Genomic DNA, 14,842 nt, shown 5'->3' on the forward strand with positions numbered 1-14,842 from the left:
ACTCGAATTTTTTCTGAACAATTCAATTTATACTTTAAACCTTATAAATAAAGTTTAAAATCAATTACGTAGCGTGAATATAAATGTGTGTTATGTTAGTAAAGTCAATTTACATTTTAAAGTTAACGCGGTAAGATTGAAAATGGAATATGTCGTCGTATGACAAGTCTGTGTTCCGAATTTGAAAGAGCTTACCGAGGAGAGCCGAGCGCGTACCGATCGGGTCCGAGCGGCGCCGAGACGAGGCGAGTGCCGCGAATGCATTACGACGCCGAGACCGAGGGCTGGCGATGCGGAAAACTTGCGACTTTTATTACGGGCGCTTCGGATACGTCCTGTCCTTTGCAGGGCTTGTTATTATTGCTATTAGTACAAAAAATAATCGACTACTTTTATAATTGTGCCAAAAAATATTTAAAACTATTCTGTATGTACACACATATACACACATGTGTGTGTATATATATATATATATATATATATATATATATATGTATACAATCACACACACACATATATTTAAATACTTACTTTTTAAAGTTGTATGTCATAAAATTATGAAAATACCAAAGATAATACGCAAAAAAAATCCTATTGACTTCCATCCATACTCTAAGTTGATAAGGGTGTGTTTGAAATCTTTTGGCGTATGAAATTTTCAAGTTACTATTTAAATTTTATTCTAGTTTTTATAAAATTTGGCTCTTCTGGCATTTCTCTCACAGCATAAACAAGTAATCAAAGAAAAATCATACACAAACAATTTTTGTCGTACAAGATTGGTTACTGTCAATGATCCTAATTGGGTAAATATGCAATGATATGAACAACCACACAAATTTGGTATGTCTCGACGAGTTCATGTCGATTCAATTTGTTATCAAATTTGGATGTTCTGGCATTTTTCTCTGGATATGCAACGATCATTCGTTATAAATAAACGAGACTTGAAAATGACCAGAAAAAATTAATATTTACTGGTTGTTTGTAATTAATTAACATTTATAATAAATACACACATTTAAAAATTATTTTAGCAAATACAACGTTATTATTAGATTTGTATATTTCATTATGAATACATGTATATTTAATATAAGTATAAATACATTATAAATACATATTTTAGTTAACTTAGATAGAGGGATAAGGTATAAGAAGGCTCAAAGTCATTCAGAGAGCAAAGGAGAGAGTTATGGTCAGAGTTTCGCTGTGAGATCAAATCAGAAATGAGGCGAGTTGCCAAAGATGATCAAGCTAGTCTAAAGTGGCAATGGGCGCGCCACATCGCTCGTGAAACCAATGGCCGTTGGTGCCGAAAGTTTCTCGAAGGGCGACCACAAGCTGGTTTACCGACGAGATAGATAAGTTGCTGGATGCGCATGACCTGTCATCGCGACGACTTTTTCAGGTGGCCTATGCTTTTCAGCGGGCTTCTATAAGCAGAAAAGTAGAAGAGATTACAATTTATGTATCGTACATTTAAATACATATTTAAACGCAGCATTATTAGTCCCTGTTATATCCATTTACTACTCACAACTGTCAAGTTCGGAATTCTGGTTCTATCGAGAGCGAGACAACTGTACGTAGTGATGAGAAAACAATTATGTAGGTTCACCATCATCATTTTAGCCGATGCAAGCTCAATGCAAAGCATAGATGAGTCGTAGGATGTAAACCTGTGGATAGGCAACCTAGTTTTGTCGTCGGAGTAAGCTAGACGTAAGCCGCTTCCAACCAGTTCTATTGGAAATATATAGAATAGGCCTATATCCCGTTGTAAACGGTTTAATGCTAAAACTATGATGAATATAATAAATGAGAAATTTTCATAATAGTATCAGTCAATACACGCCTTTTAATGCGTAGGTTTTGTCCAAAGATCAGCAGGATGACCCGTCTTGCGATGCCTGCATCCAGTCCTTTATATTTATTCGGACAGTGTAAATGCGTGTCAATATTTATGACTCAAAAATACGTCGTATGAAAAAGTCGGAAAAGCTCGGTTGTCGCAGCCCTGCGCGCGGCGTTGAGGGGCGGGGCGGGGGTGAGAGAGCGCGGCGCGGGGTAGAGGGGAGCGGTCGCGGGGCGGGGGCGCACAGCTCGCGACAGTCGGACGCGGGGCGCCGCGGAGCCCGCACGCGATATGCGCGCCCTCTAGCGTATTATGTTCCTCCCCGAACTCCCGCGAGCCTGCATGGTGGACGACGTAGCAACGTACCTCCAAGCGCCCTCCTCGGGACAGGTGGCTACAATATATTAACAACAAACCCATATGTAATTAACAATGATCATATTAACAGATGTTGTGGGCTAATGTCGCTTACCTACGCCGCGTCCGCCGCCCGGATATTTTCGGGACGTACAGATTTTGCCCCGCGATCAATGTGGATCGCGCGATCACTAATGTGTTAGGCTCAACGGGAATTTGTCGCAGTCATAAGGTACTGTAAATATAAAATCAATTTTTATTATAAAACCACGTGGCTAAATATCATCGATGTCGAGGTACAAAAATTGTTTATAAAAATCAAAACCTAAATAATGCAGATTAAAAATATAACGAACGAAAGCAGATATCGTAAACGTTCGGTGCGAAAGTTTGTAAACAGATCAATAAACTTTGAGAAGCTCGCGAGAAAGCCGTGCCCGGTGACGGCTAACGTACAGAGAATATTCCGAATTGATCTTGTCAAAGTCAAGCTTAAAATACAGCTAATATAGCCGCTCGCACGATAATACGCCCTCAAAACCAAAAGACAAATAACTGACCTTTCAAACTAAATATAAACCAAGATTCAAAGCTACACCAGGGAAATTTCTAATTAAAAAATCACTAAAACTTCAACCATTTCACATATACTTTTAACGTGTTCCATTTTTCGTTACAGCAATTTATATTATCAAAATTATATAACATCAAGAACGTCTAAATTAAAATGCTTTAAAATTAATTTTCATAATATTTATTTGACTAAATATATGAACTAATTCGCATTACAATTAAATAATATGTCAACTTTTAAAATTGTCATGTGCTTTAAATTGATTTATAAAACTGCGTATATTTATTTTATATATTTATGTATATTTATTATATGTCTATATAAATTTGTAATCTTGATTGTGTTTTAAATTTTAAAAAAATGATGTTGTTTAAATATTATACGCATGTATAAAAGATTATTTATAATCTGTGTTACATGTGCAACGTAATGCATTATTAATCTATGTCGAAATTAAAATGGCGCGTAATTGAATTGGCGAAATAGAAATAAGGAAAAGAGTTGGCGAAACGGAATGTTTAAGTGGATAGTAAATCGATATGGTTTGGGAAGCGAAGATGCCGTAGCAAACTGCAGGCGAAATACGGCATAGAGCACAGTACCGCCCACTCCAGTTATCTGCAGTTGAATAGAGACATTAGCTGCCTTTTTATGCCTTTCCCCGCGATAAACCCCTCTGTAATGACTTATCACATTACACTGCTACGATATTATTCGGCTCAATACTTTCAGCAGTTAAAAATTTACTTTTCAATATCATTTGTTTAAAATTCGAACGCGTTTGACATTTATTTTTATTATCTGTGATCATTGTGCTATTTATACTACATCTACATTACACAAACACATTTATGATGTAATCTGTCTTATATATGTTTTTAATTAAACATTTTGAATTTATTTTACAAAACCAAAATTTATATTTTTATTATTCTAGAATCTCTTATTTATATTTCTGTAAATGCACATTTCGATTTTACTTTACATCAAAAATAATTCAGTAACATGGCCACGTCATAATTTCTCTAATGCGCATTTATTTTTAATTAATTTTACATTACGAAATATATGCATTTAAACATCTTTAACCAACACAGTTTTATATATTTTTAAATAAATTTTTCAATCTAAATTAGTTCATTACAAATATCCGTATTTATGATTTTTTAATCTGTTTTACTCATAATTTCTCAATGACGTATTTTGGAGATTTTATCTGTGTAATCTGTTTATACAAACTATTATTGTTAATTGTTTATTTTACTTTCAAACTTATTTATTCTAAAAATATTTACTGATTTTGTTATTTCAATGTTATTTTACATTACAAAATCTCCATATAATGCATCTGCAATCTTTCTTACTAATATATATTGAATTAGTTAATGTGATTTCATTATATATTTTCATGTAAAATAAATTTTTCGCATTTATGATTCTGAAGTTTTATGTATATGTACTTTTTTAATAAAACTGTAATTTTGATTTAACACTACATTACAAAAGTTCCGCCTTTTCTATGTTTTTTGATTACACTTTTATTTGAAATAATATGTCTAATAAATATTTACGATTTAATAATATATTTCATTAATAAAATTTAATAATACATTTTGATTTTATGTAATATAAAAGTTCCGTCTTATCTTTACTTTTTTAATTTTACACCTTGATTTTACTTTACATAACAAAATTGTAACATTTATGATTTTATAATATGTTTTATTTGTAGTATTTAACTAAATATTTTGATATTATATTACATTACAAAAGTTGTTCCCTATCTATACGTTTTTACTTACACATTTCGATCTTATAATTCTGCCTTATTTATAGTTTTTATCGAAACTTTGATTTATTCTACACAATAAAAAAATTTATCTACGCTTTTGAAACATGCTTTATTTATATTTTCTCTATTAGGCATTTAGATTCGTTTTTTGTTTCCTTCAAGTATTACATGTTTTAATTTATTTTACAATAAATACGCATTTAGAGGTTATTTTATGTTAATATATTTTCTTAACCTTATTTACATTTTTTACGTGCACATATAATGTTCTACATTAGTTTTAATACTACCATGTATTTATTTTTATTTGTCGAGTAATATTAATTTAATACGCATTTAAATAAACAAACTTACAAATAAAGAAACATTTTAGTTAAATATTTTAATATAAAATTCATACGATGTTCATAAATGAAGTTAATAAATAAATCGATTATTAAAATCGAATGAATATAAGATGATGTTTGTATATGGTTATTTGATGTATCTGGTTGGTTATGTTACAAAATTAAAGATTTTTTTGTCTGTTGCAATAATAAAAGTAAATTATGCTGAAGGTCGGTCCTTACGAAATTGCTTTCGGCTTTCATTTGTCTCAAAAGTGTCATAAATGTACAATATCATTGGATTTATGATCATAAGTTTTGCTGTATTCAGTTTGCCGTAGTCATTGAGTTTGCTAGACTATATTTCTGTAGATTTTTACTGCCTGCATTGCCACCATTTAAAGTAATTTAATATGTTTTATCTGTAATACGATGAATTTTATATTACACTGTACATCTATTTATGTTAACATACCATTAATATATTCATAAATTATAAAAACAAGAACACGATTCATAAATATTTTATATAGCAACACAATGGATACGGGAAATAATCATAAATATAATAAAATATGTTTTTTGTTTTAATGCGTATTGAGCACGAAATTTATTATTTTCAAAATAATAAAATTAATAGGGGCATAAAAGAAAATGAAAATGAGTAAAACGAAATATGTGACATAATAAATTTATTAAAATAATATTAGGAATTTAAAATTAAAATGCATAACTAAAAACCGTAGAAGCATAAAATAAATATCGATCTAATATAATAAAATAAATGTCTTTTAATATTTTGTAACTATGTAAAAATTAATCGCGTTCATTTGAAAGTATAATATATATTTATATTACATCTGTGAAGATGACAGACTATTTTGATTTTGATTAACTGTTCATAGAATGTTCTAGATTCTTTTAAATCTTTAGTTTAATCCATTTTCAAAACTAACTTGCAAATTTCAAGTTAAAATTTCTAATTAATACACATCTGTAAATAAAAGAATTTAAATTTATTAAAATCACCGTCTTTTATATATATTTTAATAATATAATCTCCTATATATATTGATAAATAAATAAGTTATTTGTAGTAATTGAAGATAATCATACTCGTGTATAGAATGTTCTGGACTTAAAATTAAATTTGTCATTGGTACATGATTCTATATTTAAAATATATGATTATATTTCAATTTCCCTCTTTACTAAATTTCATAGCTATGTAGAATGTTCTCGATTTCTTTTAAAATCATATTATAAGATTTAAACATATTTTTAAAAGTAAATTTAAAATGTTTATATTAGATGTTTAAAATTTACCCCTTTTTTTGATTAATAGAATTATAATTTTATTATAAATCTCCCTTTTAAACACATAACGCAGTAAAAAATAATTAAATATCTTTATTACATTTTATAACTTCATTAAAAGTTGTCGCGTTTATATAGAAACATAATCTATATTTAGGCTACATCTATAAAAACGACAGACATTTTTCTTTCTCTACTACGGAATGTTCTCCATTACTTATTTCATTAATTTTAATATTATAATTAATAAATACATTTATAAAAATAATTTAAAATATCTAAATCACCGGAATCCGCTTCAAAATTAAATTAAATTTAAATAAAATACCTCAATAATACCAAATACCAAATACCAAAATAATATACATGTTGATATTTAAATAATTTTGATTGATTTAACTAAATGAAATGATCTCTGTCCCTTCTCCTTAAATCATTTTATAAAAATCTAAACACATTTTAAAAATAAATTCAAAAATTTAAAATGTACCAAAATTAATATTTTATCTGTGTTAAGAAACAAAATTTTATTATAATCTTCATTTACTATAAAAGCATAATATATATTTACGCATAAACATGTAGGTTGTATAAACTAATTGAGATAACCACAGCTATGTATAGAATGTTCTGGAATTCCATGACGTAAAGAAGCCGACGGTGGCAAAATGGTCGGCACCGTCGTTCGTGTATCGAAATGAAGTCGCTGCGCAGTAGAGCTGGGAGAGCACATCTGAAGAGAACAATTCTAATTGGAAACGCATTCGAAAGCCGAGGCCGCTTGATGCCTGCACTTCCGATCCACCGCCTGGTGCTCTGCGTCCAGCCAACTCAGCACCCCGTCTGCGTCGCAACTGATTTTCAATTTTCGAACAAGCTCCTTTACATAGCGTATTTTTTTTCTATTATATGACTGTTGTCATTGTTTTGACGACTCATTGAAAAAAAAAGCACAGATTAAAAATATTTAATAATGAGAAGAATAAATGACTATATTTTAAAAAGCATAACACTCATAATTTTTTTTTCATTATTTATATTTTTAAAAGTTTACAAATGGAACACAAATACTAAACAGATTACATACATTGAAAAATATGATCGTTCAATAAAAATGGTTATCTTAAAATCGTTCAATTGTTTATAAAAATTGAGGCGGTTGTCACCGTATTTATAAGATAAATAACAAATAGAAGACAAGAAAAATAATTTATAAACAATAATGTAAATAATTATATTCTTTAATAAATTTATTTTATAATACTATCGAACATGGACATATGAAACACAGAATGAAGATAACTACAAAAATACACTTAAAAAAAATGAAATAAAACTTAAGGTATGAATAATTTTATAAATAAATATTACATTTAAAGACCATAAATAAAATATGAACAAGTGAAGCACACACTAAACATTATAATTAAAATTGTTATCAAAAAAATAAACTGCTAAAAAAGAAGAAAATGTAATAGTTTTACAAATACATTTTAAATTCTGAACACTTTCGGGCGCAAATTAAAAATAAAAATTGTTTTCCTAAAATATAAATCATATGAATATAAATCAAATTAAAAATCTGTGAATGAGCGCAATGTCAGCTTCGAAATCCAGCCGGTTGCGAAAAAAAAAAATTAAATAATTTTATTCTCACATTGCGGTTTTTGATTCGAAAAAAAAGAATACATTAATGTTTTAAAAAATGCGAAATTAATCTTGTAAATATTAGAAGTGTCAAATTTGTGAATAAAATAGATAATATTTGTTATGGAATTCCGTTTGAATTTGAAAAAGGAACGTTGAAAAATTCGTAGCATCCCAAAATAGCGGGCGGCTGTCGCGGGCAAAGCGCATCGATGTTCTACAAGATGTACCTACTCGATGTTTTCTGTCCCCTCGTGTTTTCTTTTATCTTTCTATCACCTTTTCTTGCCACTTTCGGTGTTTGGATGTTTTCACTAACTGTTAATGTTGATAATTATTACCCTCGTATCTAAATGTATTAGTATTATTGTTGTTTTATTGCTTGGAACGTAACGCATTATTAATATCACAGATGCAAAAATTTATTCCATATTTAAATTTCACAAAAAAGTTTGTTTAATTACTACATATATTTTACAAGACTCATTTTAAATATATAAAAAATAAAATGATGTATTAGTTATTTATATTAAAATATTTTAGTATCGTGCGTTACGTTTCACGTAATGCTATACCTTATTGTACATTTTATTTTTAAAATTTTAAATGTTGAACGGCGTGGAACGCGAGAGCATTAGTTAAATTTGAATTTGGAACTTTTAACGTTCTTTTTTTTATTTAAAACAATTTGTATAATGTAACGGATACGATGCGAATGCTTTCGCGTTTCTGTTCGCACAATTTTCTAATATTTTTGTAAATGTGCATGTATCCCGAATGCACTGCCCCCACAGCAAGAATGTTATGCACGTTCCTATGTTCCTGTTTATTTTTTGAACTACTTTTTTAATTTCACGAATTGAGAAGGTAAAGCTGGGTCCATTAGCTGATTGGCTTTTGGATGTGTATAACGAATTTGCCGAAGATTGTGTTCACAGCAGGGCTCTCCGTCGTGTATTGAATCTTTGATTTTGTTGAAATTATGCGCTACATTTTACACCATTAATTTTAAAGAATCTCAACGAAGAATCCGTTCATGAAACTTATTTTTAAAAGTTAAATTAGTCCTCATGGTATGGTAACATTTAAAATTATATGTTCGCTTGTTATATATACAAGTAGAAAAGAATTTTTATCTTTTTCATCATACATATTACTATTAAAAATATTTTTTTTAAATAACTATAACATTTATAGGATGGCAACATTATAGTGATATTTTCGCTTACGTCACGAAAGTAGAGAAAAAAATATATAAATCGACATCCCCGTCTCTAGTCGAATATTAAAACTACCTCGTGTTAATTAAACATTAATGATATATCTTCACACCATTATTATCTACTTATGTGGGATGCCCACTATTGGACAAATGTTTTGAGTTTGCTTTTTAGTGTTTCAACAACTTTAACAAGGTTATATGTAAGCCTTGTAGAGGTTCTACGCTACGCTTGTTCTTCTCCACTCGAGAACCTTAAAGAACCAACGGTTATGTGGCATGTATACTGCCATTTCAACCTGTCGATCTACTGGGCTATGTTTACTTTTGTAAGTCTATGGATCTCATTTTGGATTTGATATTGTAGAGAAATTCCGAGCATAGATACCACGGTCCGCTGAGTGACTACCAATGTAGCTTAAAGACCGCGTTTCACTTTACAGGTCTTCATCTTCATATACTGAAAGTTTTAGAACTAGAACATGTTTGGTTATTTTCAGAACGCCTTGGTTTGATTTGACGTTTTTCGACCTCTTATCAAATATGTTAGGGGGTCGAAAAGTAACGTCGCTTTCTTAAGTTAAATTGACACGACCATGTTTTTAACAAGTTTTTATTTCTAATCAACAATATATTCACCTTGGTATTCAACATTTTTTTAGTACACAAATCAATGCCGGAGCGGTAACAAATGAATCGGTTTTTCTGTAAAATATGTCGACAGGAACGACATTACTTTTCGATCCGCCTAATATATTAGATTTTCATCTTAAGGCACCGAGTTGAAAAAATCGATTCACGTATTCAAAAAATTATAATCGATTTTATAATCGATTTTTTAATCGTTTATAAGAGAAGCAATTTTTATCTCTGTCTCGCCTGATGTTAAGCGATGACGAGGTCTACGATGCTATATGCTTGCGTAGAAGAAACCTATTCACTCTTGTCTTAAAAATGTGTAGTTACATTTGGCTTGGAACAATAAAAAATAATCTGTCAAAAATCGGTATTAATAATCTGTGAATCTAATATTTTAGTATTCTTGTTTGTACGTTTACAAGAGGCTTTGTAAATGGATACATCATCATCACGTGTTCTAACCTCAAAATTATATCTAAATTATTTTATTAGTCCTTGATATGGTAGATTATACAAATTTAAATAATTCAAACCGTGTGCATTAATTATAAAGGATTACCATAAACCCATAAACAAGTTTCTAGAGGATGGGCAGCAGCGTCATCAACCATAATACCACTCTGTGATCTCCAATCTGCCTGCCAAGATATATTCACCAATATAAATGTGTTTAGCTTTATTAAAAGATGTGTTGTTGTGGAGTTTCTTCCAGTTTCTTCTTCACAACACCTCGAGAAGATTAATCAAAAATAAATCGATAAAAAAATAATAAGTTCACGATAAACTATTAAATACACGTCAACTACCCATTATTAGTACTTCTACCTTTTCCATACTATTGTTGTCTGAAAAATATTGCCTTGTGTAATAAGACCATCCATTGTACTATTTTGTATATTATTATGAAACTATTCAAATGTATCGTAGCGTGTACGATAAATAATATTAAATAAATAAAAAAACAATAGTTTTGTTAAAAGTTCCAATCTTGAATAAACTAATTTTATCTAACCTTTTTTAATATAAATATCTTTGAGGAAATTTTTAATATCTCCATACATAATGACTATAATCGATTTTTATGTCAATCGATATATAGACAAAAGTAAAAATTTTAATTAAGAATTAGCCGCCATTTTATAAATGTCGACAAGATGGCCGACCATACGCTGACAACGATTTCCCGCGAATTTGACAATTCGTACATTAGTATGTTTAGTTTCACTATTTTATTAAATAATTGTAATTTTCTCTTAATATTGATTTTAATTAATAGAAATTTACGAAAGATGTACATGGATTATAATTGTGATTCCTATTACAATATATAAAACTGTGATGCATTTACAACTTCGGTAATGTCGGAGCGACAGCAGAAATATACAGGATGGTCTTTCTTTGTCTATTCGTTTAGAGACTCCTACATCTGTTAAGTTTTTAATTACCACGCGTGGTGATATCAGTTTTTAAAATACTGCTTAACGAAAGATTCTTTTCGGCACAATCTGTCTTATAGTGTAAATGACATTTAAAATAAATATATTACGTATTAATAAATTAATAGTGACGGAACGCAAAATCATGCGGAAGATCTTGGGACCAGCGAGAAATCAAGACGGATCTTGGAGGCTCCTAAAGAATGCCAAAATTGAGATTATAGTAGCACAGCCAAATATCATTGGCGAATATAAAGCTCAACGAATCCGCTGGCTTGGTCACTTGGAGCGAATGGGATCGGATCGGAGCGTGAAGGAAGCGTACCTGGAAAACCGAGGGGTCGAAGACCAGTGGGTAGACCCAGGTATCGCTGGATCGATCGCGTTGAGGCAGACTTGCTCGAATTGAATGTCAACCAATGGCAGACGATGGCGCAAGATAGAGGAAAGTGGAAGTCTCTCGCTTCGGAGGCCAAGACCCACTTTGGGTCACTGAGCTAGCGGAGTAGTAGTAGTATATTACGTATTAACTTATTTTACAATACCCGGCCATAAATATTGCTATCGACCTTTGGAAATAGACAATCGGCTAAATTCGGCTTCGTAGAGCGTTATCTTTGTTGCTCTACGAAGCCGAAATTAGTCGATTGTCTCTTTCCAAAGATCGATGTGTAATATTTATCGCCTGGTTCTGTAGTGTAGTGTTTCACATCCTGGAGCCCACGCCCGACAGGGGGACAATTTCATTATTAAGGTGGGCAGATAGAAAATAGACTCGAAGACACGAGTTTAAACCTTTCGCTGTTATGTAAAAACATATATTACATAGGTTCCAAGTCAGTTTCATGTATGTATTATACTGTATATCTTATAAGTACATGCTATATACATACATATGTATGTTTTGTCTATATATACACGTTAACTACCCATTATTTATACTTCTACTGTTTCCATTTTCCATACTATGTTTGACCGCCCATTGTAATTTTTACTATTACGAAACTATATACGTGTTTTATATCGTGTACAATAAATAATATTAAATTAAAATAGTTGTAAGAATTTAAGTAAGGCTAAGATGTAATGCACAAAGGTTAATAAATACTTTTGTAGTGTATAAATGTACAATACAATATACATTTGCCCACCGTTCGTCAAAGAGTTATGTTATGTTTCTATAGTATCATAGGTCTGTTTATTATTTATTTTTCGTGTGGTTTAAAACCATAGCCGAAGCTTCGTCTGCTGTAATGCGGCACTAGCTTTGAATTGGTTCACGGTTACATCACGTAGACTAAAACTTTAGTCGAAGGTAATCATTTACGTTTCCATCACCGTAACAAACTTTATTAAAAGCTCTCCTTGGTTATTGGAAAAGGTTTATGCATAATTTATATATATGGTACAAACAACGTGTTTTTAAAATTCGATTTATATTAAAATTAATTATTGTTTATTATCTGTCCTCGCGGACTATACTGTCAGAAATTATTTATCTGTCGCATTGAAAAAAAAATTTAGAGTGTTAATTTTGTACAGGGTAATTGAAACTAGATATATAGCATTAAAGATTGCTGGATAATAAAGCTATATATTCACCCGTTTAAAACTTTTACATATATTACTCATGTATCTATTTTTTATTTCATGTGATAATTTATTAAATATGTATATTTCTTTATATTTCTTTATATATATATTCTTTATTTTATATCGTTTACTTAGGATAGAGGGTAGAAAGTTATGTGAGAGAAAAATTTAAGACTGAATAAATTTTATAATTCGATTCGTATAATGTTAAACGGAAAAAATTGAAAGAAATCAAAATATTGATTGTTCCATCTTTGGATGTCCACCAAAATATTAAAGATTTTTCCGGAAAGTGACTATCTAAATAACCTTAACAAGGTGGCCTTGGTCCTGGTCGTGATTGTGGTCGTGGTCGTGATCGTGGTAATTTGCCAGCCTGTGGTCTCCATTCCAAAACCTTAAAGTCCTATCTGCCATCTGCTGTGTATATATTTTAATAATAATAATATTAAATAAAAATTTCCCAAAAGTTTATGGGACTACCATTTACAAAATTCAAAAGGCATTTTAAAAGTATATTGAAATTGGAAAAGCCTTATTATTCAATATGTTTAAATAAAATTGACAAAAATCCTTAGTAGTGATATCGCCTGATTATTTTCTTTTCATCTAGGCTATATGTTATAAAGTGCACATGTATAAATCTGTGCAAAATTTTTATTAAAAAATGTGTTGTTGTGGAGTTTCTTTCCGTTTTTTTTCACAATTAGAGCGAGGAAGAGTAAAAAATAAGAAAGAATATAAAAAAATAAATAATGACTTGACGATCAATAAGAGAAAAGTTCCAATGTTGAATAAATAAATTTTATCTTTTTTACAGTTGACAGATATTATGGTAGAGTTCAATTTGATGGTTGTTCCTTTCAAAATTTTCTATCTTTTACTTTATAGACTCTCTTAATATTCACTATATATAATAATAAAGAATGATTTAGGCAAATATTTCTTCCTGCTTCTTCTGCACAATTCGCGAAGCAGAGTAGAGTAAAAAATAAATTGATATATAAAAATTACGATCAATAATTCTGTTAAAAAGTTCCAATTTTATATATATGAGTTTTGTTTTTTTATCATTTACAATAGTCAATATTAAAAAGACAATTAGTTATATATATATATATATATATATATATATATATATATATATATATATATATTCAGTTAGTCCTGTGAGATATTATCAGGAAGCCCTGCTAGAATTTTAAGTGTTGTTAATATTCATATTATAAGAATTCAGCTGAATTGGTTCGAAGTAATACGACAGAACGCGTTTCTCGGCTGTTTGGTAGAAAATTCACATCCAGTTACGCGATTTCAGCATTTTCAGCGACCGTATCAAATGATAGTGATAAAGAAAATAGGTGTTCGTACAAAATTCTACTTACGTCTTCGAGGTACGTGTGTGTATGAAGAAAAATCTATTTATTAACCCATATCACTTTTTTGATTTGGTTTTTAAATGGAATCAGGCGTTACCTTGCGGAAGTGTATCCTAAGTAAGAAAAAGACTAATATCACTTGAGTGTGTTGACGATTTCAATCAGTTGAGTGATTTGGCGGTGGCAGTTGTGTGATTCGCATTGTTAGCCGCATACGCATTTATCAGCGGGCTGGCGGGCGGTGCACTTTGTTGCACGACTACCACTGCATGTGCGGAAGTGGCTAAACATTGGTCTTTTTCTTACTTGATTTTGATTTGACATATGAGTTTAACTTGACTGAAAAATGAATCATTTTAGTCACAGGTAGTCTAGTCAGTAGATACGTGTAACTTGTGCCATAAATTATTTCAATTTTTGAACAGGAAAACTAGGAGTGTACAACTTATTTCTATTTCATGTTTTAACACAGTGTCTATCATTGTTTTTTTTTAAATATTTAGTGTTGAATTACTTCGCTAATATATTTAAAAAATACCTAATTTTTTATAACCAAAAATTTGAACGTAAACAAAGATTTCATACATTTTAATAAATTATATATATAAATGTACAGGTTATTTGTCAACAAAAATACTTCAAACATATTTTCAATCACCCCCTATAAAACTATCGCTTTAAAACACGTTACATAAATTAATATTT

The 14,842-nt window shown here is 30.1% G+C and overlaps 1 protein-coding gene across 1 annotated transcript in view; it reads left to right on the top strand.

Annotated features, from left to right (window-relative positions):
* The first annotated feature begins 2,170 nt into the window (after positions 1 to 2,170).
* The window catches only part of NfI (Nuclear factor I), a 103,794-nt gene continuing 91,122 nt past the window's right edge, over positions 2,171 to 14,842 (top strand). The window contains exon 1 of the mRNA XM_068768669.1: positions 2,171 to 2,248. Coding sequence (XP_068624770.1) covers positions 2,171 to 2,248 — 78 coding nt within the window. The remainder of the gene's footprint in view (positions 2,249 to 14,842) is intronic.

This window comes from Battus philenor, unplaced genomic scaffold (assembly GCF_028537555.1).
Source record: "Battus philenor isolate CCGP_79_NKW_IND1 unplaced genomic scaffold, ilBatPhil1.0.hap1 SCAF_26, whole genome shotgun sequence".
Lineage (NCBI taxonomy): Eukaryota > Metazoa > Arthropoda > Insecta > Lepidoptera > Papilionidae > Battus > Battus philenor.